We start from the raw sequence: 27,149 nt of genomic DNA on the forward strand, positions 1-27,149 counted from the left end.
TCAGAGGAGCTCCCAGTGCACTCCCAGAGCTGGGCAGTTCCAGCTCTCACTGTCCGTCCTGCCGGGCAGCCCTGTGGGACCCACGGTGACACTGGGGCAGCACAGTGCCAGCTTCCTGAAAAACCTGCATCCTACCTCCCAGCTTTTCCATCCCTCATCCCAGAGCTCTGTTTCCCCACACCACAACACCATGAAGATCACAGAACTCCAGGATGGTTTGGGTTGGAAAGGATGTTAAGGATCCACCCCTGCCATGGGCAGGGACACCTCCCACTATCCCAGGTGCTCCAAGCCCTGTCCAACCTGGCCATCCAAACTTCCCATTCCATCCTGAGCCTGGCAGGAGCTGCAGGGCAGTCCCGTTGTCCCCAGGGACACGGAGAATTCCCTGCAGCACTTCCAGCGGGGCTGCCACGCTCGCTTTCCTCCAGCAGCGGCTCCTTACACAACAGCCTAAGCTGCTCTGACACAAACAGGACTCGGGCCCAGCAGAAAAGCTCCTTGAGTGTGTCCTTCACCATATGGGAAGGCAGCAGAGCGGTTCATGGCACGGCAGGAGGAACTTTGGGATGGCACTAGTGCTCCCAGCCAGCCAGCCCAGGGCTCAGCTGGTTTACACTGCCTCTCCCTCAGGCAGCAGGAACAAGGAATCAGGAATTCATGGAAAGGTTTGGGTGGGAAGAGACCTGAAGGATCATCCATTCCCACCCCATGGATGGGCAGGGACACCTCCCACTGTCCCAGGCTGCTCCCAGCCCCAATGTCCAGCCTGGCCTTGGGCACTGCCAGGGATCCAGGGGCAGCCCCAGCTGCTCTGGGCACCCTGTCTGTTACATTCCCAGTGTTTATCAGCACTTCAACACCCGGGAAGTTTCTTTACACTCTTTGAACAGCTCAGGAGCTGAGATTGTGCAGCTGCTGAGCTCCTGAGCGGTAGGAAGCCACAAATTCCTCATTTGAAAGAGCACCAGGACCTGCAGAAAAAAACCCTCATCCCCCACTCACCCTCCAGGAGATGAGGAAGCTCCACATTCCCTGGGAGGGAGGGGGTCTCTGTCCCCCCCCCAGGGTCCTCACTGGGGCCAAGGACAGAGACCCCCTGGCTGTCACATCACCTTCCCCATCCACCTTCCCCCAAAAACAACCACCCCAAAGCTCAGGGAGACTCACACCCTGAGTCTGAGTCACGGAGGAACTCAGCAAAGCTGCTGAATTATTCACTTGGCTGCTGTTTTTAGACTGGAGCCACGGGAAACGTGAAGCCTAGGAAGGATAAAAGCCTCTGTAAATAAAAACTTGCACCAAGAGGGAAACACACAGGCAGGTGAAGAGGAAAGCCGGTAGAAAAGCTTTAATTAGAAGAGCACACCTCTAAGTGTCCCATTTACAAACTGCTACACAGAATATACAGATTTTGGGATGGTTTTGTTGGGATTTTTGATGTTTTTCTCCCCCAGATCCTTCTCCCCAGGGCTGCTCTCCATCTGTTCATCCCCAGTCTGTTTGTGCTTGGGATTGTCCCAGCCCAGGTGCAGGACCTTGCCCTTGGCCTTGTTGAACCTCCTGAGGTTGGCACAGTCCCACCTCTCCAGCCTGGCCAGGCCCCTGTGGATGCCCCATCCCTGCCCTCAGGCGTGGGACAGCACCCAGAGCTCGGTGTCACCAGCAAACTGCCCAGGGTGCCCCAATGCCACTGCCCCTGTCCCTGACAGTGAAGCTGGACAGTGCTGGTCCCACCCCTGACCCTGAGCACCCCACTGGTCACCAGTCTGCACTCGGACATCCAGCCAGTGACCACGGCTCTGAGTGTGACCATCCAGCCCCCTCCTTATCCACCAAGTGCCCCATCCAGGAAATCCCTGTCTCTCCAGTTTGGAGACGAGGATGTCGTGTGGGACAGAGTCAAACACTTTGCACAACATTCTTGTCCTTGAGGGACAGTTTTTCCAGCCTCTGTCCAGGCAGCAAAGGATTCCAATTCCAGCCATTTCCCCCTTCCAGCGCTGCCACCGGAGCAGCTGATCCAGCACATTCCCTGCAGGAATCAGCCCTGCACAGGCAGCAGGACCCCGGAGATTCTCAGCACAGAACAACTCGGGAGGGGTTAGTTTGAGACGTTTATTAGGGAGATTTATTCCACAGCAGTTACAGCTTCACATCGTACAGAGCATTGGAATTGATAATTCAGCATCAGGAGTGACAACAGACAGGCGTGGAAGCACAGGGATGTTAGAGCACAGTAAAGGCACAGCATCAGCTCCAAGGGCTGGAGGAAAGGGTGGGTAACAGGAAACCTGAGCAGAGCAACACTCCTGGTGGCTCCCTGCTCATGGGACTGCACAGGGACACACCCCCCCTGCACCGAGCTCTCAGTGGGACACACGGATGTTTTCCAGGAGGGACAGAAGAACCAACACTCTGCACAGACCCACCCCCCCATTCCCTACATCCCCCTGGATCCACCCCCAGGCACCTCCCGCTCCCACCCCGGCACATCCCAGAGCTTGGGGTCAGTCCTGTAGGAACAACCACCTCAGCCCCACAAAAAACCAGCTCCCCCTCTGCCTACAGCTCACCTTCACACCAGTGCAGCCATGGCACTTCAAATAAACAGGGACACAAACATGGGGTGACAATATGGGCGTGCAGTGGGATGAGTGATCCATGTTTGCAGCACCCTGGGGCTGGAGGGGCTGGCCCTGCTCTGCCCGAGGCTCTGCTGAGCCCATCCAGCCCCATCCCACTGACTGCAGCTCCCAGGATGGGCAGCTGTTCCCAAACTCCTCTGCCCACCTCACTTTGGCTACAAGTCCCTCTAGCCTGACTTCAAAGCATTGTTGCATTTCAGTATAAAATAAAATAAAGCATCTGTGGGAGTAGGCAAAGTCTCATATTCAGGTAACCTGAAACCTTCTAGAATTCAATCTGAAAACGCCTCTCGGTCCTATAGTAATTATTCGCTATTTCTAGGGCACAAGAATTAAGCCCACTTAAGGCAAAAGGTGAGAAAGAACAATTGAGGAGCCAAGCCAAAGAGATGCTGCCTTGCTTCAAAATCACATTTTTAAAAAAATAGCTAGGAAAAGGTCTTGGAAAAGAAAGCCAAGAATGCAAGAATCTCCTTTTATGGCCACAGACATCAAAAACCCAAAGGAAAGCACAACATGAATGATTCACAGGCTGGACTCGATCTCAGAGGTCCTTCCCAGCCTGAATGATGCTGTGCCCTGCACGGGGGCTCGGCCAGGCTGGCACATGGCACTGGGAAGGAAGAGCCCAGTCTGGGGAGCTGGGAGCCTCCAGGAGACGGAGTTTTCCCAGAAACAACCCCCACGGACCCGGGATTTGGGAGAAGCCACCAGGGTAACTTGCTGGGAACTGGCACCACAAGGACACCAGCTCCTAACGAGGCCTCGAGCGGGGCACAGAGGGGTAAAACTGGCACCAAACCGGGCGAGAGAAGCGCCAGGTCCTGCTGCACATCAGTGCCCAGGCCGTGACTCAGCGCTGGCACCGCCACCCCGCGTGGGGAGCACGCGAGGCCTCGCTTGGGAATAAAGAACAAAGCAAGGCTGGATGGGTCTGCCTGAGGGAGATGCCCAGAGCAGCCCCTCTGGTGGCATTCCAGGTGGGATACGCCTCCCGTGAGTGCTGAGTGCAGCAGGGACCTGCAGTGGGTACCAGCAGGGTACCAGGGCTGGGCAGCTGCCACCTACTCCCCTCACAACAAGGAAATCCCATTTTTAGGCAAGTGAAGGTCTCAGTAGGTCTGTTTTGGGCAGTTCAACCTCAGACCGGATTTGGGTTTAACTAAATCCTTTCCATCAGGTGCTACAGGCCAAGTACCCTGAGCTACACAACACAATTCTCCTCACCTAGAACATTCCCTCATCTCTCAAAGCCCAGGCTGAGCCTGTCTCAGGTAAAATACTGCATTGTCTCTCTAATTATTTCCTCCCTTCACGTTTTGTTTTGTCTCTTGATGGAGAAATGAGCACGTTTGTCTTTGGAAAGCTCTGCACCTCTGTGGAGCCAGCGGGAGTCCCACCAGACATGCCCCTGCAGCTGTTTTAGGCTAAAACAGGCCTGGTCCTTCTGGTGTTGCTGGAAATTGTCAGGATTATTTCAGTACAGTTTCACAACTCAGTCCTCTTGCTTCCCTCAGTTTTAGCAGGGACAGATTATTTCTCATGGCAGGGAAAGTTCCATCCAAGGCTGTCATTCCCCAAAGGAAGCCAGAGGTGCGAAGTTAAAAAAAGGCAATTTCCTTTCTTACTTCCAAGGTTTTTGGGAAGGAGTATGACAGCAAAGCCACTCCTAAGGCTTCGGGTTAGGAATTTTGGAATTTGGGGCTGGCTGTTTTCCTTCACACTCCCAGTTATGGCAAGTGCTTGGACCCCAAAATCCACCCCTCAGACACCAGAGATGATCCACCTGTACCTCAGGAAACCTGCTTTTCCCTAATCTGTTTCTCAAGTCTACAAAGTGCTGAAATTATCTGAACCCACTCATTTGGAAGAAAAGAGCATTATTACAGATCAGAATCTGACGTGAGAGGCTTTCAAAGCAGCAAGGATCAAGGCAGGTACTCTAAAAGGCTGTGGGGAGCATGGGGAGAAGGGGAAGGGAGCTGCAGTCATGGTGGACCCATCCACTATGGAAGCACAACTGGAAATTTCAAACCTTCTCTTACTGAGCACCATGAAAACGGAGAGAAATTAAATTTAAAGGTGATCAAACAGAAAATGGAGCTGTGGTCGTGATTTCAAACCAGTGGCACAGTGCAGTTCAGAACCAGGGTGCACTTTTGTGCTTACACAGAGAGAGGAAGGTTTCAACAAGCACTGCAGAGCACAGGGAGGAGGAGCAGGATGGAGCCACCTTTGGCTTCTTCTACAGCCAAGTCCAAGGAGGTAAAGCAAGAGCTCTGTAAAATGCTGCAGATTTTAGAAGTGTAATGGCAGGTAGAAAAGGACACTGGTCTCGTGTCAGTGGCAGCCCCAGTGTTAGGAGACAGTCTAGGCTTCTAGGAGGAGAAAATAGAAGAGAGGAAAAGAAGTAGGAGAGGGAAAGGGGATGGGGAAGGGGGCAAGAGAGCGCAAGTCATTAGTAAACATCACCATCGAGGCAGCACTGCACAACAAGCAACACTCCATTAGTGCAGCCAGGAGATTTGCCACAAGCCAGGTCACAGACACACACAGGAGCTCTGCTTTAGGAGTGTCTGCAGATCTGCCACCAGTCACCACGTGCAGCCACATGCCACAGAGGGCTGGGCCACGTCACCGTCGGTGACAGGCACAGGGGAGCAGCACCTCAGGATGCAGCTCACAAGCACAATTTGCACTGAAAATGAAGTATTTCTGTGACCCAGTGTTGGGTGACAGAATTCCCAGCAGGCTGGCTGGAGGGAAAGCCCAGCTAGGGCAAGTATGAGCACCAGCAGGGATACTTCCCTAGGGAACTTCTTGCCTGCCAGCAAGAGCATGAACAGCATCTTGGGCAAGAGGCATCCAGAGCAAACCATGTGATCATCCTTGATGGAGTTCTTTCCAGAAATTTGGTTGGGTTTCATTTTTAAATACATATATTTCCTTTGAACTCTAGGCAAATATCCTGCAATAAGGAGTTGCAAACTGAAAATTACGCATGTATTTTTGGTTTTAAACCCACTGCTGGTTTGACTAAGCCCTCCCTAACCTTTGCCTCGTGGAGGTGAGCAGTGAGTTGCCTCCCCCAGCATCTCCTCCCAGCAGGGACTGCAAACCACCACTGAATTCCCTGTTCCCTCGCTGGCTCACGGAGCTGCACCGGCCGTGCATCCCCAGGAATGCTGCTCCAGCCTCTCCATTTATCCTTTTAAGGAAGAACAGGATTAGCAGCGAGCCTTCCAGGGGATGTGCCAGCACCCAAAGCCAGAGCTCCCCTCTGCAGCTCTCCAGCTCCCAAAAACAAACCCCACAGGGCCAGGCAGCAGCGGCCACGTCGGGCTCAGCGCTGCCAAGGACTGAGCCCCTCGCAGGAGCTGCTGGGGTCCCCCTGCCCGAAATCCTGGCCTAAACACAGCCCTGCAGCAGTGCTCTGAACACAGCCCTGCCAGAATGACAGTAATCCAACAGTTGATGGGGGATTTATCCCCAAGCCGGAGAGGTTTGGGTCGCTGCCATCTGCTGCACTGAGGGTGTCTGGGAGCAGGCACCGCTGCACAGGCTGCCAAGGAGTGCCAGGAGCTCAGGCCTGACTAATCCCGACCTCTGCAGACACACCCCACACGGCTGCAGATAATGCTGCATGTAATAAAACAAGATCAGTCATCACCTTGTTTTATCTGATGAGTGAAGAAAACCATCCAGCAGCACTTCCTGTGCTCCAGCCCGGAGAGATCCACATTTGGATTTGCAAACAGCTGAACTACCCCTTTTCCTTGGAGGCTGCTTCAGAATCACCTTAAACCCAACTCTGCTTTTTAAAGCTCTCTCTGTAGCTTTTAACACTGGTTTTTGTAGCACAGAGATGGTTTGCTTGAGCATCACCTTCCTCAGACCTCTCCTGGCTGCTCCGTTTCTCTGCACTGGGCTCACATTCCACATCCCTAAGAACCATTTCAGCTTTCAGGCACAGGGAAGGGATCCTGCTGAAAACAAACACCCCAAAACTGGAGGTGGTTTGGAGCCAGGGATCCGGGCTTTAGGCAGCAGCACCTCTTACATGTGGAACCAGGCACTGCTCAAGGCCATCCCCTGGTCCAGGTGCTCCCACAGCTCTGAAACCCCTCCAGTGCCTGATGGAAATTCAGCATTTCTCCCTTCTCTCCCATGGAGAACCAGGGATACTGCAAGAATTCCACAAAGAAGGGGGTAGGGGAAAGAGACCATGAAGGAACTGTGTCATATAAATCTTCTGTTACTCTGGCAAACCTAATTAACTTGATGGCCACAGCTCCTCATCCTGACACGCTGCTCTGCCACTTTGATGTCACTTTTAGACAGATTTGAACAAGAGAAAAAAAATCAACTCTACCTCACAAAGAGGGAATGTATGAATAAATTAAAAAGCCCCAGACACACAAAAGTATCTTTGATCAAAGTTGTTAACATTTAGTGTGAAGAGTTAAACCTCCACAAAGCAAGAGTGAAGCAAATAACAAAGATTTTTTTAAACACAAGCAAGAAGTTCAATACAAAAATCCAGATGCCTTTAATTATTCAGACCATAAAATCTGACTGCATTTCTATCTCCTTTAGTTATAAGTATTAAAAAAGAGGGAGAAAATATCCTTAGGAAGATTCAGAAGTGTTCTTAGTTTATACTAAATTAGAAAAGATGCACAACTTCCTTTTGACCGGATTTCCAACGGCAAATGAAACACAAAGATCAATTTTTCTATTCCCATCCTCACCAAGAACATGAAACTCACTCACTCTCTAAACTAAACTCTAAAATCCTAAAGAGAATTATAGCAAAGAGGTGTTTTAATTCATCCCCATCTCCCAAATGTTCATCATTATTCCCTGAACTGGTTTTTAACTTGGGGCTACACCTACGGATTAGGAGGGATGATAACCCTGGGAGCATCCAGACAACCTTAGCAATGATCTGGAGCTGGAGATCATCACAAGGGAGACCAAATACAGAGTTCTTACCCGTGACAACTGACTCTGGAATACTCCCTCCTCAAGAAAAGAGAGGTCCCACAGCCAAAGTCCTCCCGACAAAAGGGAACAGATGGGCTGGAATTTGGTAGGAACCCCATTTCCCTGTCAGAAAGCCTCAAGGGGAAGGGAAGCAGCGTTCACCTTCAGCTGGGACTAAGAGAACACCAACCTCAGCACTTCAGCCTGATTGGAAAGGTCAGTTCTTTTCCAGGTTCTGCACAAGTCTGAAACATTGATCCAGTTCCATCACGAGCTTCTGGCAGTCAGAACTATCCTGATGCTATGGAAAAAGGTTCCAAAGGCTCGATGTCACCTGTGCCACTGCTGGAGCAGGTGTGGGGACATGTCCATGGAAGGGGAGGTTGCGGTGGAAGGACACAGCTGGGTCATGGCAGTGAATAAAAACTGCTCCAAAGGATGGGGGATGTGGGAAAACACCACTGTGGGTCTCAGGGAGCAGGGGAAGTCACAGGACAGGGGACAGTTCACCCGTGGATATTATGGACTCTACAAAGCCATTTTTATCAGCTGCCTTCCCAGCACTGACCATGGATAAAGAACAGGACACCTTCAGAACAAGGTTTTATCCAAAGAAGACATTTAAACTCCGAAAAAAATGAAGCTCTATTCTGTTGCAAATTCTTTGAAAAGCTCATTAAATCCAACCCAAACCCCCTGGGAGGAGTGAGGACTCCAAAGCAGATGCATTTGGCCCCGGTGCAGCTTTGCTGCTCAGGAACAAACAGGGCAGGCAGGCTGTGTTGCCTGGCACGCAGAACGTACCTGTGCGATGGTCCTGCAGTCCGTGGTCTCCGTTCTCCACCACCATCGGCCCAGAAGCTGAAGAATCTGCAAGAAATCAAAGGAAGGGTTAATACTGGATGGAATTAATCTTAATCCAGACCTTAAAAACAATACTGTGAAATCGTAGAATCACTGAGGTTGGAAAAGAGCTCCAAGCTTTGAGCAATTCCCACCTTGTCACCCAAGTGGTGATCCTAAAACTAACAAAAGAATGATCAATTCCAGCCTTGAGAGCACACTCACAGAATCCCAGGATACCTGAGGTTGGGAAAGCCCTCTGGGATTATCAAATCCACCCTGTGCCCAATCCCCACCTTGTCCCCAGCCCAGAGCACTGAGTGCCACCTCCAGTCATTCCTTGGACACCTCCAGGGATGGGCACTCCAAACCTTCCTGGGCAGCCCCTGCCAAGGCCTGAGCTCCCTTTCCAGGAAGGAATTCCTCCTGAAACACAACATATTGCTAAAGCAGGGATCAGGGGAGATTTAGAGGAGGGTGGTCAGGGTGGAAGATCACCAGTTCCAAAAACCAGCACAGAAGATCCTCATCGCTGTGAGGTTTAGTCCTTCTCATTCTGACACTGTCAGCTGAAATTTTAACCAGCACCAGGATTTACACACTGAACTTGGGAAACTTGGCAGCAGTGGACAAGGCAGAACAGAAGCTGCAGGAGGGTCCATTTAGATTAGATAAAAGAAGTTTTTTACAAGGAGGGTGGGCAGGCCCTGGCACAGGGTGACCAGAGCAGCTGTGGCTGCCCCTGGATCCCTGGCAGTGCCCAAGGCCAGGCTGGACATTGGGGCTGGGAGCAGCCTGGGACAGTGGGAGGTGTCCCTGCCCATGGCAGGGGTGGCACTGGGTGATCCTTAAGGTTCCTCCCAACCCAAACCAGTCTGGATTCTGTGACTTTATGACCCCGAGCAGTTCTAGTGAAGCAGAACAAGCAGCACCAGCTCTGACAGCAGCTCCTCCCCGGGCCCTCTGTTCTGCTGACAGTGAGGAAATGCTCATTTTATAAATAATAAAAGTCTCTCCCAAAGAGACACACACTCAGTCACCTGGAGCTCTGCTGGCCCTTCCTCAGCCCCGGCTTTATAACAGAGCCACGTTGCCAGGGTCCTTCAGACACAGCACTTCAGGGCTGAATCCAGCCCTCAGCGAAACAAAAGGAAAAGTCTTTCCAGCTGCATCAGTGGCTCATCCTGGTGTTTTACAAAAATTCCACATGAACTTTGCAGCTTATAGACAAACACACACCTACATCCTCCTGGAGGAGCTGGAGACGCTACAGGGATCCCCGGGCCTGCTCCTCAGCAGTCCCACACACAGCTCCTGCTGCCAGGCTTCACAAGGGCTGGTGTCTGCTGGAACAGGGGAATGGTCCGAAGCAGAAACTGGGGGAGGTCCTGGCAGCCCCTAGATTCTCTGAGCAGGTCAGGCAGGGAGAAATCAGGGTCAGAGTGGTTTATACAATACTGAGTCACAGCTGCCCAAAGGTACACGAGGAGTAACGAGGGGTCTTGCAATGAAATCCCTGAGGAATTCTGTGCAGGAGCTGCACAGGCCCTGCTGAACCCCCCAGATTACCAGTGAGGGAGCTCAGCCCAGCTGCAGGAGCTACGAGTTTTCTCAAGTCCTATAGAATCATGGACTCTCCTGAGTGGGAAGGAACCCACAAGGATCATCCAGGTCCAACTCCTGGCCCTGCAAAGGACAGCCCCAAGATTCCCTCCACGATCATGTCCTGCTTTCATTTCTTTTAGAGCTGCTCCTTACACCTTGCACAGGCAATAGAGCTGCTGGGATGTTTCATAGCCTGGTCCTGGACATCAGGAGGAATTCCTTCCTGGAAAGGGTGCTCAGGCCTTGGCAGGGGCTGCCCAGGGAGGTTTGGAGTGCCCATCCCTGGAGGTGTCCAAAGAAGGCCTGGACATGAAACTCAGTGCTCTGAGCTGGGGACAAGGTGGGGATTGGGCACAGCCTGGACTCGATGGGCTGGGAGGGCTTTTCCAGCCTCTGTGACTCTGATGCCACCACCATTATTGATGCATTAAACCAGGACTCGACCACAAAAGTGGCTGAACCTCTCCAAAGGAGCAGAAGGATCAGAAATGCCATGGCTCTCCTTGGGCCCTTCCTGGGAAGGACGGAGAGCAGGTGAAATGGTTCCCGTTACAGTTTTAGCTTTTTGGGAAGACAAGCTTCCAGAAAAATCAGGTCAAATCACACCAATCCCAGCCAGCACGAGTGGTTGTTATTTTTAAGTCTCTGAAGGTCAATGCCTTTGGAGCAAATCAATCTGAGTTCGGTTTGCTGCAGTCCCAGTGTGGAAGCACCCAGCAACCTGCCCAGGGCCACAGCTGCTCCCCTCATATTCTAAATTGCATAAACCCAAAACCATGTCAAGATGTTGTAACTACCTAATCCTCAGCAGAATCACAAGATAGTATTTGCATCTGGCTCGTGGATCAAAGGATTGTTTTTATATAAACAAATTTAAGGCAGCACTCGCTAAACCGATAATCTGGAGCAAATGGGCAGTGCCAACATAACCCCCTAATCCCAGAGGGACCGGCCAGCGTGCAGGGGACACCACCACGGCCAGCACGTCCCCACCACAGCACCTGCAGCCTGCTCTGGTACAGGGACAGCACAGCTGAGGGCAGAGAGGGCTCTGGGCAGCCGGCTGGGGCAGGGGGTGGGGATCAGGAGTCCCTGTGCAGGTTTTATCGCACGCTGGGAATCACACGTTGTCAAACGCTGACATTCGAGAGGAAAACGGGACCAAAACCGCTGAGGGACAGAATCTGAACTAGCTGGTGACTCTTAAACAAGGAGCCTTATCTCCTTCAGTTCATTCATTTAAATACTCTGCCTCAAAATCACCTGCAGAGCTGCCCCAGCCCCGGGGCCAACAGCACCAGGACCTGGAGCTGCTGGAGAGAGCCCAGAGGAGGCCCCGGAGCTGCCCCAGGGCTGGAGCCCCTCTGCTCTGGAGCCAGGCTGGGAGAGCTGGGAATGTTCCCCTGGAGAAGGGAAGGACACAGGGAGAGCTCTGAGCCCCTTGCAGGGCCTAAAGGGGCTCCAGGAGAGCTGCAGAGGGACTGGGGACAAGGCCTGGAGGGACAGGACCCAGGGAATGGCTTCCCACTGCCAGAGGGCAGGGATGGATGGGAGATTGGGAATTGGGAATTGCTGGCTGGGAGGGTGGGGAGGGGCTGGCACAGGGTGCCCAGAGCAGCTGTGGCTGCCCCTGGATCCCTGGCAGTGCCCAAGGCCAGGCTGGACACTGGGGCTGGGAGCAGCCTGGGACAGTGGGAGGTGTCCCTGCCCATCCAGGGGGTGGCACTGGATGATCCTTAAGGTCCCTTCCAACCCAAACCAGTCTGGGATTCTCTGATGTAACAACTGTGGGGCAGGAATGGGGCTGGACAGACTTTTGAGAGTGAAAAGTTTAATGTCTCATCTGAGACAAAAATGCAAATATCATCATCTGCTGATTTATCTTCGACCCCTCTGAAACTCTGGGGTATGTGGAACATTCTCCCCCTCCACTTCCATATGTGACAAAGTGTCTAAATTCCCTTTGGCTAAAGCAAATCCTGCTGCAAGAAAGGCACTCATTCCTCGTGTGGGAAGGGAGGGAAAACCAAAAGGAAACGTGGTCCGGGCTCAGGTTTCAGCTCTGGAGCTGCAGGGAGGGAGGGCAGCAGTGTCCAGCAGCGTCCAGCAGTGTCCAGCAGAGCCACCTCGTGGTGACACCTCCGCTCCCAAGGGCCCCAGAGGCGCTGCCGGGACTGATTCAATTAAACCGAGCCCATCCCTCCCGGCTGGGCAGGGTTTGAGTCCTGCAGGCTTTAGTCCCATGGGGATGAGGCCCCACGGAGCCACCGCTCACTGCCCGGCCCCGTGGGGAGGGCAATGCAGGGGAATAAAGCCCGGGGCTCACGGACAGCTTAATAAAGGAAACAAAAGAAAATAACAGAATTGTAGTAATGAAAGAGAGAGGCGAATTGTTTAGCCTGGAGCAAAGGAGGCTCAGGGGGGACCTTGTGGCTCCCCACAACTCCCTGACAGGAGGGGGCAGCGGGGGGGGGGGTCGGGCTCTGGAACAGGGACAGGAGGAGAGGGAACGGCCTCAGGCTGGACCAGGTTGGATATTGGGAACATTCCTCCTGGAAAGGGCTGTGCAGCCCTGGCACAGCTGCCCAGGGCAGGGGTGGAGTCCCCATCACTGGAGGGATTTAACAGCCCTGTGGATGTGGGGGACATGGTCAGGGGTGGCCTTGGCAGTGCCGGGGGATGGTTGGACTCGATGGACTCAGAGGCCTTTTCCAACCTCAACAATTCTGTGATTCTATGAATAAAACCCAAGAGGAACCAGTGATGCCCAGTCCCCTGGGTCCCCAGGCACTGACCAGTGTCCAGCCCGTCCCCCAGCCGTGACTGGCAGCTCCTGGCCCGCTCTCCCCAGTTTATCCTGGGCATGATGTTCTTTGCTGTGGGATATCCCTCTGGCCAGGTGGGCTCAGCTCTCCTGGCCATGCCCTCACCCTCCTGATACCTGAGCTCCCTGGCTGAGCCTGGGAAATCAAAAAGTCCTTGATCCAGAGCAGGCAGGGCTCAGGAACAACCAAACCACCCATGTGTTACCAACACCACTCTCACACCCAAACACAGCACTGTCCCAGCCACCACAGAGAAAATTAACTCCATCCCAGCCCATACCAGGACAATTCCCCCAAAAACCCCTGTATTTAAGGATAACACTCACCAAGGAGCTTGTGAACAGTGTGGGAATGCAAAACACAGGGACTGAGCACGAGGCCACGTCCCATAGGCACAGACCTGCCCTTTGGTCTGTGTCCACAGTTCCTCACCAGTAACCATCACTGCAGAGACAATACTGGTCCTCACTTCCACTAAAGCATTCCCCAGGGGCTCTGCTGCAACTCATCAAACCCCAGCGTTTTCCTTTCCCTTGGAACGTGCTCCCACCCCAAATCCCTTCCTTCACACCTGCCTACCCATCACACGAGCACCTGAACAGAACTGCAGCCTCCAGGACTTTGCCTGGAAGCTCCAGAGTATCCTGAAGCCTTGGAAATGCTAAGGAAAGCCAGCTGGGAGCAGGCAGCACACCCCAAGCAATCCCTTGGTGTTATGTAAGGACCACAAGGTCATAAGAGGATTATCCCAGAATTTGCCAAATTGCCATGCCCAGCCAGGTGTGAGGAAGAGTAAACCCCTTTCTCCCTGGTATTTTATAAAGTTAACCATTATTAAAGCTTTATTCTAGGGCAGATTTGTAGGTGACCAAATGACTGCTCATCACATGTCCCTCCTCTTCTCCACCCCTCTGTACTCACCCAGCCCCACGCTGGGGCCCAGCTCAACGTTAAACTCGCCTAATCTGGCTCCTGGGTTTAGGAAAAAAGTGAAAGAAAACCCTGGAGCAGAGCTGGAGCAGCTAAAGCCTGATAGGATGGAGGATTAAACCTCTTCTGACTGGGGAAAGACAGTCTCAGGAGCACAGACCGTGATGTCAGAACACATTTGTGCCTTTTGAGATAAAGAAATGAACAAGTGGAAGCTGAAAAGCCTGAGCTCTCAGGCTGTTCCTCTCCCTCAGGAAAAGCAGGCTGTTTGGAGCCAGGGCCATGGAACTCTTGCTGCTGCTCCCCAAAAACTTGGTGTTACACTCAAACATGGAACTACAACACCAAAACCCCCTTAGGACCCTGTTCATCTCACCCAGGGCTCATTTATTCTGGAACCTCAATAAATACAGCACATTCAGCTTAACCATCAATTTAAACAGTTACAAATATTAAATAAATCTCCTGAAAGAAACAGGTATCCTCAGCACTTCAGGGAAAAACAGGTAAAAGAAATGCAGACATTCCAGGATCAAATCCTAAGCCTGGTCTGTTAAACTGACCCTGCTTAGGCTTCAGTCCTTCCCTGCTGGCACAAGGTGGGAAAGCTGAACAGCTCCACTCAGGGCAACGTCTCCTTTTCTTCACGCAGGGTCTCGTTTGCATCTTGCCAAAGATTCAGATAATGCTCCTGACTGCTCTCCAGCTCTCCCAAAAAAGGGAAAAACCGATCTCCAAAGCAAGAGTAAGAAACTGCATCCCCCCCTTGCCACGTAGGAGGGAAATGAGTTCTGCTCAAGCAGCCCAGTGAATGGGGTGTGCAGAGCGGGGAGAGGAGAGGGCTGGAAAAGCCAAGAGATCCCAGAATCCCTGAATTACTGAGGCTGGAAAAGCCCTCCCAGCCCATCGAGGCCAAGCTGTGCCCCATCCCCACCTTGTCCCCAGCCCAGAGCACTGAGTGTCACATCCAGGCCTTCCTGGGACACCTCCAGGGATGGGCACTCCAAACCTCCCTGGGCAGCTCCTGCCAATGTTTAACAACCCCTTCCAGGAAGGAATTCCTCCCGAAATTCCACTTCTTCCCCCCCCAGTATTTCTGCCTGAGCTCTGCATACAGGACCCAGCCTTTCTCTCACAGAGTTTTAATTACTGAGCAAACCCAAAAGGCCTCGTTACCCCCACTCCAAGATCCCTGAGTTATGTGAAACAATGGGTTGCGATGGCAATGTCCAGGGATACACAGCTGGGAGGACACACTTAAGGGACTTCAAACCAATATTGAGTCATGATTTTAGCACTGAGAAATCCTGGCACTGAGATGGTTTAGGACCTGCAGCTTCTACAACAAAGGCTTGCTTTAAAATATGGTCAAATCATGTACAAGGTGTTAACAAGTCCTTGTGTTTCCCTGCTTCAGCCACTTCTGCAATGCTAAAGTATCAACCACCTATAATGAAATAAATAATACGCATCTGAACTGCCCAAAGTTCCAAGTTTTCTAATAATCTCTTTGCCCATTCCCATCCTTCCTGCTCATCTGGTACCATGTAATAACTGTGTCAGCATGGAAAATTCCAAGTTACATTTTCTGTACTACAAGGCACCCGATGCACTTCTAAACAAAGCAAATAAATGCCCTAAACAGACCAGAATTCCCCATGCTGTGGTCCTGCAGGTTCTATTTATTCTCAGGAATCAAATCCCTCTTTCCTCAACACTGATGAGCAGCAGGATCAAGGCAAAAAAAGAAAACTTCTTCTGAAGGAAGTCACTGGGTTACCAAAGGTTCTCCTCTTCTACCCAGCACAGATCAAGGCCACAAAATAAATAAAATCATCAAGGCACTTCTGGTCCCAGGTAACAATTCCCACTTGGGCAGGGAGGGAACAGCACACAGGCAAAGGGAGCAATCATTTAAATTGCTCACTGGGAAAGAAACCTGTTGGATGACCCCAAATCTTACTCTGTTCCCTCTCATAGAAGAAAGCATCTGTTTAAAACTCTCCTTTTCCTAAGGAATTCTTGATTAAGTTCTTAACACAAATAAATTGGTGAGGTTCCACTTCAAGTTGCTGGGGAAATTCTGGGGTCCCCAGGTCCAGGACAGACATGGAGGGGCTGGAGCGTGTCCAGGGAAGGGAACTGGAAAACTCCTAAGGGAGCTGGGAAAGGGGCTCAGCCTGGAGCAAAGGAGGCTCAGGGGGGACCTTGTGGCTCTGCACAAGTCCCTGACAGGAGGGGGCAGCCGGGGGGGTCGGGCTCTGCTGGCAGGGAACAGGGACAGGAGGAGAGGGAATGGCCTCAGGCTGGGCCAGGGGAGGCTCAGGTTGGATATTGGGAACATTCCTTCCCCAGAAGGGCTGTCTGGCCCTGGCACAGCTGCCCGGGACTGTGGTGGAGTCCCCATTGCTGGAGGGATTTAAAAGCCATTGTGGATGTGGCACCTGGGGACAGGGGTGGGGGAGCTGCTGGATCTGATGATCTCAAAGATCTTTTCCAACCTTAATGATTCCATGATTCTAAACATCAGCTGGGCTGGAAAGTGCTCTTCACCAGCAGGGACAGCAGCATGTTTTGGTACCCATGCACACAACCAGCACATCCAGGCAGCAAGGAACCCAAGTAAGCAAAGCCTTGGGTCAGAAACATGGGATTTAGCTGTCAAACACTTGGGAGTGAAGCTCCAAGGCAGATGATGAAGGTTCCCATCTGCTGACCTCACCAGCAGCAGCTCGTCATCCACCTTTGTTCCTTGGATTTGCCATCCCCCAGAGTGGTGGCTCCTTGCACAGCTCTGCTGGTTTGGGACACTGTTTGTGGAGCATGGCAGCCACAGAATTTGGTCAAAGCCAAAACCACCCAACCTGAAATAATAATGTAAAGCACAGCCTCTCCTGGGGCCCAGCAGGGAGAGGTTATCTCACAGGCTGAAGGACCGAGGGCAAAAAGCAACAAACAGGGCTTGATCTCAACCCTGGCCTTGGAAATAAACGCTTCAGGCTGAGGCAGCAGCAGAGAAGGCCCTGTCTCAGCAGTGCCACAGGGAGTACAGGCGTTCCCTGATGTTTCAGTGCCGGTTTTTGGCCCGGTGCTTGGGACACTTACGCTCCACGGGAATTCCGTCCGCGTGGCCTTTGCCTTTGGGCTCCTGGCTCCCAGGTTTCGCATCGTTGTCGTCATCCAGCAGTGGCACATAGTCTGTCTTATCTACTGTCTCTCCAACCACATCATCGAACTTCTCGGCCTCCAGCGTGGCAATGAAGTCCCTTTTCACCTCCTCCTCGATGTCGTGGGGCGGCTCTGTGAGAGCATCGGCCAGGCTGAGGTTGTGGTCCAGGTCAGCCATGCCTGAGCACCTCTGCACCTGCAACCCGCGCCCAGGGAGACAAAGACACGTTTCATCAGAGGTCTCTTCTGTCACTCACTTTGGTGCTGACCACTGCGTGTCCCCCGTGCCTTCACACCACGAGAAACGTTTGTTTAGTGCTCAGTAATTCCCAGATGTTTCTGAACCCCCCCACCAGAACAGAAATAAACCGGGATCATCTAAAGCGGGTTTAGCTCGTGGACGTTACATTTTGTGGGATCTTTTATCAGAACCTTAAATAAAAAATGTGAAAAATGACTCCCAGCACCTGGCCAGGGTAACCATGGTGTGACACTGACTCCTGCCCTGCCCCAGATCTGGAGTTAATTACACCCCTCAGCAGCACAAAGATAAATGACGCAAGAGAATTTAGTGCTGGGCTTGACTCCACCCAGCCTCCCCTATGGAGCTTAGGATTTTACATAATCTCTGATGTATACTTCAGTGCTGCTCCTGATCCCTCCCAGAGGGTCCTGCAGCATGGTCATGTCCTCAGCAAACCTTGCTAATCCCAGCAAACCCCCTCCAGCCCTGGGATTTGGGAGGGAAAGTGACGTTTTAATAATGTTTACATGAAAAAAATATAGCAAAGTGCAGACATAGGCATTACATCCACAGCTACGAACTGGAAGCAGCAGAGAGGTAATCACCAGCTATCCCTCCCTGTGTTCAATTTAATTCCTGGCACCAAACTGAAAATGCACCTGAACTGACTCATCTCCAGCCTTCAAGCTGGCACAACACACACATAGCACCAAGTCTTTACTTTTTCACGTTTCAGCCTTTTCAAGGAATTCTTGGGAACAAGAGCCAACAAAAACTGCTGGAATGTACAGAAAGTCCTTGTCCCCAGTCCCTCTGCAGCTCTCCTGGAGCCCCTTTAGGCCCTGCAAGGGGCTCCAGGAGCTCTCCCTGTGTCCTTCCCTTCTCCAGGGGAACATTCCCAGCTCTCCCAGCCTGGCTCCAGAGCAGAGGGGCTCCGGCCTCTCCTTAGGAAAATCGGGAGCTGCTGACACAGAGCTGCAGCCACAGCCCGAGGAACACAAGGGACACTTGTGTGTGCTGGGTCATGAGGGGCAACCCAAGTGGCCACTGTGCAGCAGCCCAGGCTCACTGCCTTCCATGGGGTGGCAGAACACAGATCCTCTTGTTCCCGAAAAACAAAGGCTCCTACTCCTTGAACTCCAGGAAATTCTGTGTCAGCACTACAGGGCCACCACATACCTACAGGCTCCAGCCTCACATTCCTTAGGAACAATGCTATCCCACTGATAGTGGTGTTTCTGTCCTTCCAGGCAATGGTATATTATGGAAACGAATTCAGTTCAAGCTCCTCTTTTTTTATTCTTTGAACAATAAAAGGTCAGGCTTGCAGGCAGACCACACTTCAGGCAGCAACTGCAGCTCTTGTCGGTTCAGATAAAGGCCCTGAATCACCACTTGGAAATCCAGAGGTGAAAAGTTTGGAGCTCTTCACTCCCTGTGCAGGGTCACAGTTGAATGAATTATGGTTAGTAAAAAAACCTTTCTATACTTAAGTGAAAGAGTCCTATCAAAAACGTTTCTTTCAGAGTTCCTGACTATTTTAAGACAAAACACCACCCAGATGTGCACACAGCTGGCTGCATTACCCTGTGGGGAGCACCAGCCAGGGAAGGCACTTGCAGAAGTTTTATCCCTGCCCTGGCCAGTCTCCTCCGAGGAACAAACGGGGCTCAGAAAGAGCCAAGTTTTCAGCCACACCCTCCTTTGCTTTCAGCTCACAAGTGAACTGATGGCTTTAGGTCAGTGAGTCTCAGTGTGGAGCAACGAACATTTAATCATTTTCTTCTGAAAATGTCATTTAGCATCAGAAGAAAAACAGAATTTAAATTTCCCAACAAGCTGCATCATGAACACAGAGTGCCTGAGGGGGAAAAGGTCCTTGAGTCCATCGACTCCAACCATCCCCCAGCACCTCCAAGGCCACCCCTGCCCCATGTCCCCAAGTGCCACATCCACAATGGCTTTTAAATCCCTCCAGCAATGGGGACTCCACCACAGTCCTGGGCAGCTGTGCCAGGGCCAGACAGCCCTTCTGGGGAAGGAATGTTCCCAATATCCACCCTGAGCCTCCCCTGGCCCAGCCTGAGGCCGTTCCCTCTCCTCCTGTCCCTGTTCCCTTCGAGCAGAGCCCGACATGGAGTCGGCTGCACTCCGTGGAACAGCTGCCATAAAATACATGGCATCTGGGGGCTGTGTGGCACTGACAGTGCTGCTACTTCAGGCCTACATAGGAACTAGGACACGGGAGTGATCTACTTTCTGGGGAAAAGTAATAATGAGGTTATGCAGCCTTATCAGCAGGACACCTCCTTGTCCATATTTAGCTAAATAGGGAATGTAGAAACGATGCATAAAAATAAACCAGGGTAACTAAGAAAAGCCATTTCCAATACAGCACTGGTGTCTCAGACACGCAGGAGCACCTGGCACAAACTGCAGGGATCCCTCCTCAGCCCAGGTGGGCTCCAAACACAGCCACAGCAGCCCTGGGAATTCCTGCCTTTCCATCTCCAGGGTTAGAGCAGCCGAACTGCACCAATTCCCAGATTCCCAGGGCTTGTCTGCTAACCAAAGCAAAAGGAAAATGAGGATATTGCAGGGATTGTGCCCAAGGGTAGAAAGCAAATCCCAGAGCATATTCATGTGGTGAGCAGCTTAGAGAGACAGATCCTTCCTACCCAGTTTCCATTCATATGGAACAGGCTGGCTGGGAAGCATTAAAGAATCCTCAGCAAGATGCACCTTAATCCCCTGCCTCCACAGCTCTGGAAATCAGACATTAACAGAGCACAGGGAAGAGGAATGCTGGCATTAACCTGGGGATGAGAGGGAAAAACTGAGGAGTGACTGAGGCTTCTGAAGGCAGAGGTTTAGAAATGCACTGAAACCCCTTCCTGGAAAGGCTGGGCAGGCACTGGAACTGCCCAGAGAGGTTTGGAGTGCCCATCCCAGGAGGTGCCCAAGGAATTCCTGGCTGTGGCACTCAGTGCTCTGGGCTGGGGACAAGGTGGGCATCGGGCACAGCCTGGACTCCATGGGCTGGGAGGGCTTTTCCAGCCTCAGGGATTCTGAATAATTCTTCAGCAGTGGAAGAGCTGCTGAGATCCTCGGGGCGGTTAAATCAGCAGAGGGAGGGGAGCAGCCGTGGGTGACTCCAGGTTTGTATCCTGGAAGAGCCTAGGAGGACAGCCCAGCCCTCCCTGGCAACACCAAGGGAGGAGTCTGCTCCCAGGAAAGGTGTGAAGGAGCACGGAACAGCCCTGCCAGTGCCACAGTGACAGCTGCACTACAGAGAAGGAGAAGGGGTTTCCTGTAGCTACACATTCCAGGAAATCTTCAAATTATCCCAAAGCAAATCAATCATGTTCCTTTAACTCACACATTATTTTTACACAGGAGGATTGTTTAGATCCCTCCTGTTCCAGGCACAGCTGATCTGTTACACTCAGGGTTTGCCCCATCTGTTCTTCTCCACGCTCAGAATCTCTGTGTACTCAGTGAGTAACCTGTTTGTGGGGATAAATAAAATCCATCTCTCCTCAGCTAATCTGCAAGATTCAGCAGGGTTACTTCAATCCCTCACCACATCACAGACCCCGATCCTGGTGTCTTGTTCCAAAGAGTTCCAACTATTCACTGGTTTTTAGTCAAGGCTGCCCCATCCCTGGCAGTGTCCCAGAAGGGTTTGGGTGGGAAGGACCTTAAAGCCCGTCCAGTGCCAGCCCTGCCATGGGCAGGGACACCTCCCATTATCCCAGGCTGCTCCAAGCCCCATCCAACCTGGCCTTGGACACTTCCATGGATCCAGGGGTATCTACAACTTCTCAGGGTGTCAAGAACTTCTCTTCAGCAACTTCCTTGCCCAGGTTTTACTTTAAGTGAGCCCCTGGAACAACTTCCCAGTGCCATCATCCCACTCACCACCCTCTGGAAAGGGAGGCAAATCAAAACCTGCATGAGCCACAGCCTCCAGCTCCCCATCCAGGGAAGAGTGGAATTTATTTCCTCAACTTTGTGCTTCCATTTTGCAGCTCCCCTGACTGCTCGGTTGTGTTCCTGCCTCCGGGCACGCACAGGCTTGGAATTTCAAGTTATGATCAGTCTGACCCAGATTTTGTGTGTCTTGTCTGAAGGCAGAGAAAGAGGAGAGTGGGCACAGGGATGCTGCCAAAGAAACCTCAAACTTGAAAGCCTGTAAACTGTCCAAACAGAATCACACTCAGTGGGGGACACTGCTGTACTTCCCTGGGATTTCTGGCAGAGGGAATGATGGCTTTTCCCAGAGGAGCACCCCCAGGTACCAGTTCCAGCCCCGCAGTGACAGTGACACAGCATTCCAGCCCGCTCCAGAGCCCTGCCAGGCTCCTGGCAGGAATCCATGGCTCCATCCTGCTCCAAACGGGCTGGACTCGGCCTCTGGCCCAGCAACCTTCCTGCCAGAGAGGGAAGAGAAATCTGCTCCCAAGCAGGAGGAACAGTGAAGTAACACTTCCTCACTTTTGCTGCTTTAAAGGAGACTCTGATGCCCAGATTTACGAGAAGCACAGCCATTATTTCATCAGATCCACTTGCCCCTTTAAAATTAGCTCCTAACTCCATCCCGAACGAAATGCCTGGCTGGAAGAAACAGGGACAGCTTGGTCATAATTCCCATTTCTCCTGGGTAAGTCAGGTTGCTTTTCTTAGCTGGAGCTGCTGGGAGCACTCGGCCGTGGCTGCTGAGGCGTGAGGAAACAGGAGAGCAGAGATCTGCTAAGTCATCCTCCTTCCCAGAGTCCTGGAATCCATGGAAAGGGTTTCTGCATCCATCCTTCCAGAGGAGAGGACACAGCAACCACTCGAGTCGCTGACGTTCCTTACAATCCATGGCTGGGCACAAAAATCTATGACCCAACTGAATTTTTTGTAATTTTTTTGGCACAGTCTAAACCCATGGGGTTCACTTATTTATTGTTTTAGACACAGCAAGAGCTCTGCTGTGCGGCTGTTTCTGGAGCCACAGGAAAATCCCACAAATCACCAGAAGCTTCTTCGAGGCAAAGAGATAGAAGGTGAGAGATCTTTAATAAAATCTCTCCAACACTTATAATCACTCTCAGCTCAAGTGCTGGAAAAAGCAGCCTCAGAATGGGTGTCCTGGATTCCAGAATTCAGGAATCAGTTCCCCAAGGACTCCCTGAAGTGCAGGTGCCACCCCCTCCGGGCAAAGGGAAAGTCTCCGGTTCTTTGGGATGCTCCAGACCTGCCCCATGGCACCATCAAAACAGGGTTAATTAGGAGATTCCAGATATTTCCACAGCAAAGTCAAACACCAAATTTCAACTTGGAGGTGCTGCTGAAACCAGAGTGAGCTGGCAGCTTCCTTGGAGCTCCTGGGAGAGCAGACAGGGAGGCAGCACACCAAATATTCCTGATTTCTAGTGCATGTTTGGACTTCCAGCAGATCAGGATTTCAGGGAGAGTCACAGAACCACGTTCTCCTTCAATCCATAAACACAGCAAGAGATTTTCCAGCTGTTATTTACAGGGCTTAAGTGATTGCTGCCTCCTGTGTGAGGGACAAGGGACGAGGCAGGACCAGAGGAGGCAGATTTGGGGACAAAGAGAGCAGGTTTGGGTGCAAGGGGAGCAGGTTTGGGGCATTTGGTGATTTTAAGCTTGGACTCCTGAAACAGACAAAGCACTTGTGGAGCTGTTTCCCTCCTCAGCACAAACTGCCCGAGCCTTCTGGCTCACTTTAATTACTCAGAATAAATTCAGCCAGCCCCAGAGGCTCCAAGCTGCTACACAAAACCAGCCAGAAACGCACAATTGAAGGGGGAAACAGTTGCTACTATTGCCTCCACGAGGGAACGCAAGGACAGCACACCTATTTCCACTCAGGAATCCCAGATTCCCCCTTGCAGGGCCCAAAGGGGCTCCAGGAGAGCTGCAGAGGGACTGGGGACAAGGCACGGAGGGACAGGAGCCAGGGAATGGCTTCCCAGTGCCAGAGGGCAGGGCTGGATGGGAGATTGGGAATTGGGAATTGCTGGCTGGGAGGGTGGGGAGGGGCTGGGCTGGAATTGCCAGAGCAGCTGGGGCTGCCCCTGGATCCCTGGCAGTGCCCAAGGCCAGGCTGGACATTGGGGCTGGGAGCAGCCTGGGACAGTGGGAGGTGTCCCTGCCCATGGCAGGGGTGGCACTGGATGATCCTTAAGGTTCTTTCCAGCCCAAACCAGGCTGGGATTCCAGGATTCCAACCATGAAATAGCTCTGAAGGCTTCATGCAGATCCAAGTCCCTTCCACAATCCCTTTATGGCCACACAGCAGACAATAAACAGGAAGTTTTAAGTTCTCACTTCAGATGGGTTTGATGAAGTTTCAACATGATCCCAAAGCCGAGGCAGAGCTTCAGCCCCGATTGCTTCCTCCTCTCACTGTCTGCTCCCAGCCACTTCCTCTCCCATCTCCTCCTTCCACGTCTCGGGTCAGGAACAACCTCTCCCTCAGCCTCTGGCTCTGCCTGCTGCTCCCACCTGGCCTTCCAAGAGTGGGGAAACCCGAGGCTCCTCCAGGGAGCGTGCAGGAGATGCTGGGGCTGGGGGGCTGAATTCCCTGCCACGGGAACGCCAGATCTGCAATAAACCAGGAGCAACTGGCGGAGCAGGACGGGAACGGCCACAGCGAGGCCGTGGAGATGTGACAGGGAAGGTCACCGGGACAAACCGAGCTCTGGCTGGCCTGGGCCAGTTCTTTTTCACAGGCTATACTTCAGCTTTTCTGAGTTATAACTTTAAAGTTTCAAAGCTGATTGCTTGAAGTGCAGTTTGTCCACTTAATGATGTCTTGTAAGTCTTTCCATAATCCTGGGGTTTATTCAGGATGTCCAAGAGTGTCCATCAATTTGCAGGGCTTCATTCCTTGGGGAATGAGCCATTTCTCTGCTTCAAGCATTATTTTTGCTGTTATTAGTACTGCAAATAAACCCAGCTTCCTGCATCCACGTCCTTAATGATGATTTCTGCTCCATAATCAGAAACATTTTCGTCAGCTCCGTTTCCCTTAGGAAAGCACTGATAAAGCCAACGAGCCGTGCCTTCCCCATCATCAATTATTCAGAAGCCATGTGAATTAGCAGAGCCAGGCAGCAGACAGTCTCCCAGCATTCCTGCCTCGTTGGGAATGTTAAAGAGATCCTCTCAATTTCTGGAGATTTGAGGCAACTTCTATTTTCTTCCTGCCTTGCAGCCACTCATGGCTTGGAGAGCTCACACTTCATGGAATGATAAAGTCTCCAAGGATAACCAGGCAGAAATCCCACAGCAGCCAGACGCAAGTTGTAAAACAAGCTCCTCTCTCCACGTGTGGAGCTCCTGCTCACTGTCAGCTCAAAAGCCATGACTGAAGGCTGCCAGGCCAGCATTTCCCAGCTTTACTACAGCAGTTCCCACCTGCTCTTTTTATATTCACTAACACTAAAATTATCTGTACTCGATTCAACAAAAAAAAGGAACATTTTTTCCTTTAACATACAGGGACTTCAAAGGGAAGCGCAGGACCAGAAGGGCATCCAGGGGAGGCAACAGCAACCAGGATGACTCGAGGCTACTTGAGTTCAGCTGATATGGGGGTGTCAGTCAAAGGTCAGACTCGATGATCTCAGAGGTCTTTTTCCATCTTAAAGATTCTGTGAACCTTCAGAGTGCATCAGGGAATGTCACACAGTCCCTGCACTGCACGAAGGAAAAGCTCCCAACACCCATAAAGCTGCACTGGAGCTGCAAGACTGTGGTAGGAACTATGGCAACCCCAAACCCTGAAGGGACAATGCCCATTTACAGCTGAACAACCCCACAGTGACACGGCTGCTCCAGGGCAGAGGTCCTGCCCCAGGAGGATGTTTTCCAAGGAATTCAGCCTTACGCCAGCGGGGACGGATCGATGCCCCACGCAGCCTCTCAGCTTTGCACCTGCCCCTACAATGAGCTCTTCAGAGAGGAGTTCAAGGCTCTGCACTGCTCGCTCCAAATACAACCTGTGCCCCAGCCAGAACACGCTTTACAGGGAGCCTGGTCCTTGAGGGAGCTGGGGCACTCCAGCATTTACCTTGGCTGTAATTCCGCACCGGAATCGATCTCACCACAGGCCTCACCAGAGAGAGGTCTCTGGCGATCCCAGCACAGGCCAAAACCTGCTAGCAGCCAAAGACTCTGCCAACTGCTGCTTCCCATCTTGCTGTCAATGCATCCCACAGAGCATTCCCTTCCAAACACCTGGAGCAGGGCCCCACGCAGCCGGGATTCCGGTGAGGAATCACCTGCACAGGTGGGAACTGCCCTGCACATTCCATCAGGCTGCACTAAACATCTCCCTCTCTCACAGCACAGCTGCCTGGAGAGAACCAATGCCATCATTCCCAGGTACTATGGAAGGTTCCAGATCCCTACACAAAGGGTGCACTGCGGCCAGGGCTGTCACTGGCAGAGGAAAGGGAACAGAGAAATAAATACTGATACTTCAGCACTTCGAGGAATTCCAGTGGCGCGTAACATGAATATAATATGTCCTTTATCAACATCATTTTCAACTCAGTATAAGCAGTTGAAAAATAAAGTCTACACTCTGCACTTATGCAAAGTAAAAGTAATTAGCTGGAGCCAGATCTCCGTCAAAGATCAAGGCAGAAGGAATATCCAAATGCAAGAGAACCAGGGAGAATTCCTGTTTGAGCGTGTCTAAATACACACACACAAGTGTGCAGGCACCCGGTATCATGGAATGGTATCCCAGGATGGTTTGGGTTGGAGAGACCTTAAGGATCATCCCATTCCCACCCCTGCCATGGCAGGGACACCTCCCACTGTCCCAGGCTGCTCCCAGCCCCAATGTCCACCCTGGCCTTGGGCACTGCCAGGGATCCAGGGGCAGCCACAGCTGCTCTGGGCACCCTGTGCCAGGGCCTCCCACCCTCCCAGCAGCTCCCAGCCAGGCCTCTGGAACTCAGCATTTCCATGGCACAGATCCCCCTGTTTGATCTCAGTTCAGCCCCGTGTTCAGATGCACTGAGAACTCTGCAAACTCTCATTTCACACTCTCACCTGCAGGTTTTCCATCGGTTCCCCTCCCCTCAGGGTGAGGATGTCAGCTCTGCAGAACCTTTCCTCAGGGGGTAACACCAGGCACGGGCTCCAGAAGGAGCTGCTGGGAGCTCCAGGCACGAAGCACGAGCCTGTTTGATCAGGGCACTCCACAACAACTCCTGCTGCTCTCAGGCTTTGGAGAGCCAGGCTCTGCCCATACAACTCGAGACAGAAACTCCAGATACCCAAGAGAGCAACCCTACCGCATTCCTGGGAATTACGCTGCTGCCATTGCTCTGCACTTGTCCAAAAGCCTGAGGGGTGTTTTGCAACTTCCCTGTGGAAGGGAGGGCTGGAGAGGCAGCACCAGAGAGGCAGCACAGCTCCATGACAGGGCCCTGACCCAGCTCCCAAACCCTCCATGCGACACCAGACTGATCATCAGAGCTGCCCAAAGCCACCAAACTGGCAGAGGGAGCTGAAAGCAAAGTTGTACAAACTCCCCTCCTGTCCAAATCCCTGAAAGGACAACAAACGGAAGGAAGCCCACCTGAAGCAGCCCAGAGCGTTCAGAGAAGCGCTCCTGGAACCAAAGCAGACTTTGAGTAAGGAGGGATGGTGGAAAGGGGGAGGCTCACGCAGGGAGAGGGCCGGACGCCAGCACAGCCACTACTGGACAAAAACCAGAGCTGGGAGGCTTCAGGAATGTCAGGCTGAGGAGAAGAAGAGTGATACAACTGCAAAGAATCACCCCAGCAGCCCATTTCCAGCCCTGACTCCACTTCAGCTGCACCCATTCCCAAAAAAGATTCATGGCACATACTCGTGTACTCGTGC

At 52.2% G+C, this 27,149-nt stretch overlaps 1 protein-coding gene across 12 annotated transcripts in view; it reads right to left on the reverse strand.

Moving 5' to 3' along the window:
- MAP4 (microtubule associated protein 4) overlaps positions 1-27,149 on the reverse strand; it is a 156,909-nt gene that overhangs the window by 89,658 nt on the left and 40,102 nt on the right. For all 12 annotated transcript variants that reach the window (XM_032103298.1, XM_032100029.1, XM_032100863.1 and 9 more), the window contains 2 exons: positions 16,943-17,201; positions 8,439-8,504 (listed from right to left, as the gene is read on the reverse strand). In XM_032103298.1, the coding sequence (XP_031959189.1) occupies positions 8,439-8,504; positions 16,943-17,183 (307 nt within the window). In that variant the 5' untranslated portion in view covers positions 17,184-17,201. The remainder of the gene's footprint in view (positions 1-8,438; positions 8,505-16,942; positions 17,202-27,149) is intronic.

Source organism: Corvus moneduloides, chromosome 1, assembly GCF_009650955.1.
Source record: "Corvus moneduloides isolate bCorMon1 chromosome 1, bCorMon1.pri, whole genome shotgun sequence".
Lineage (NCBI taxonomy): Eukaryota > Metazoa > Chordata > Aves > Passeriformes > Corvidae > Corvus > Corvus moneduloides.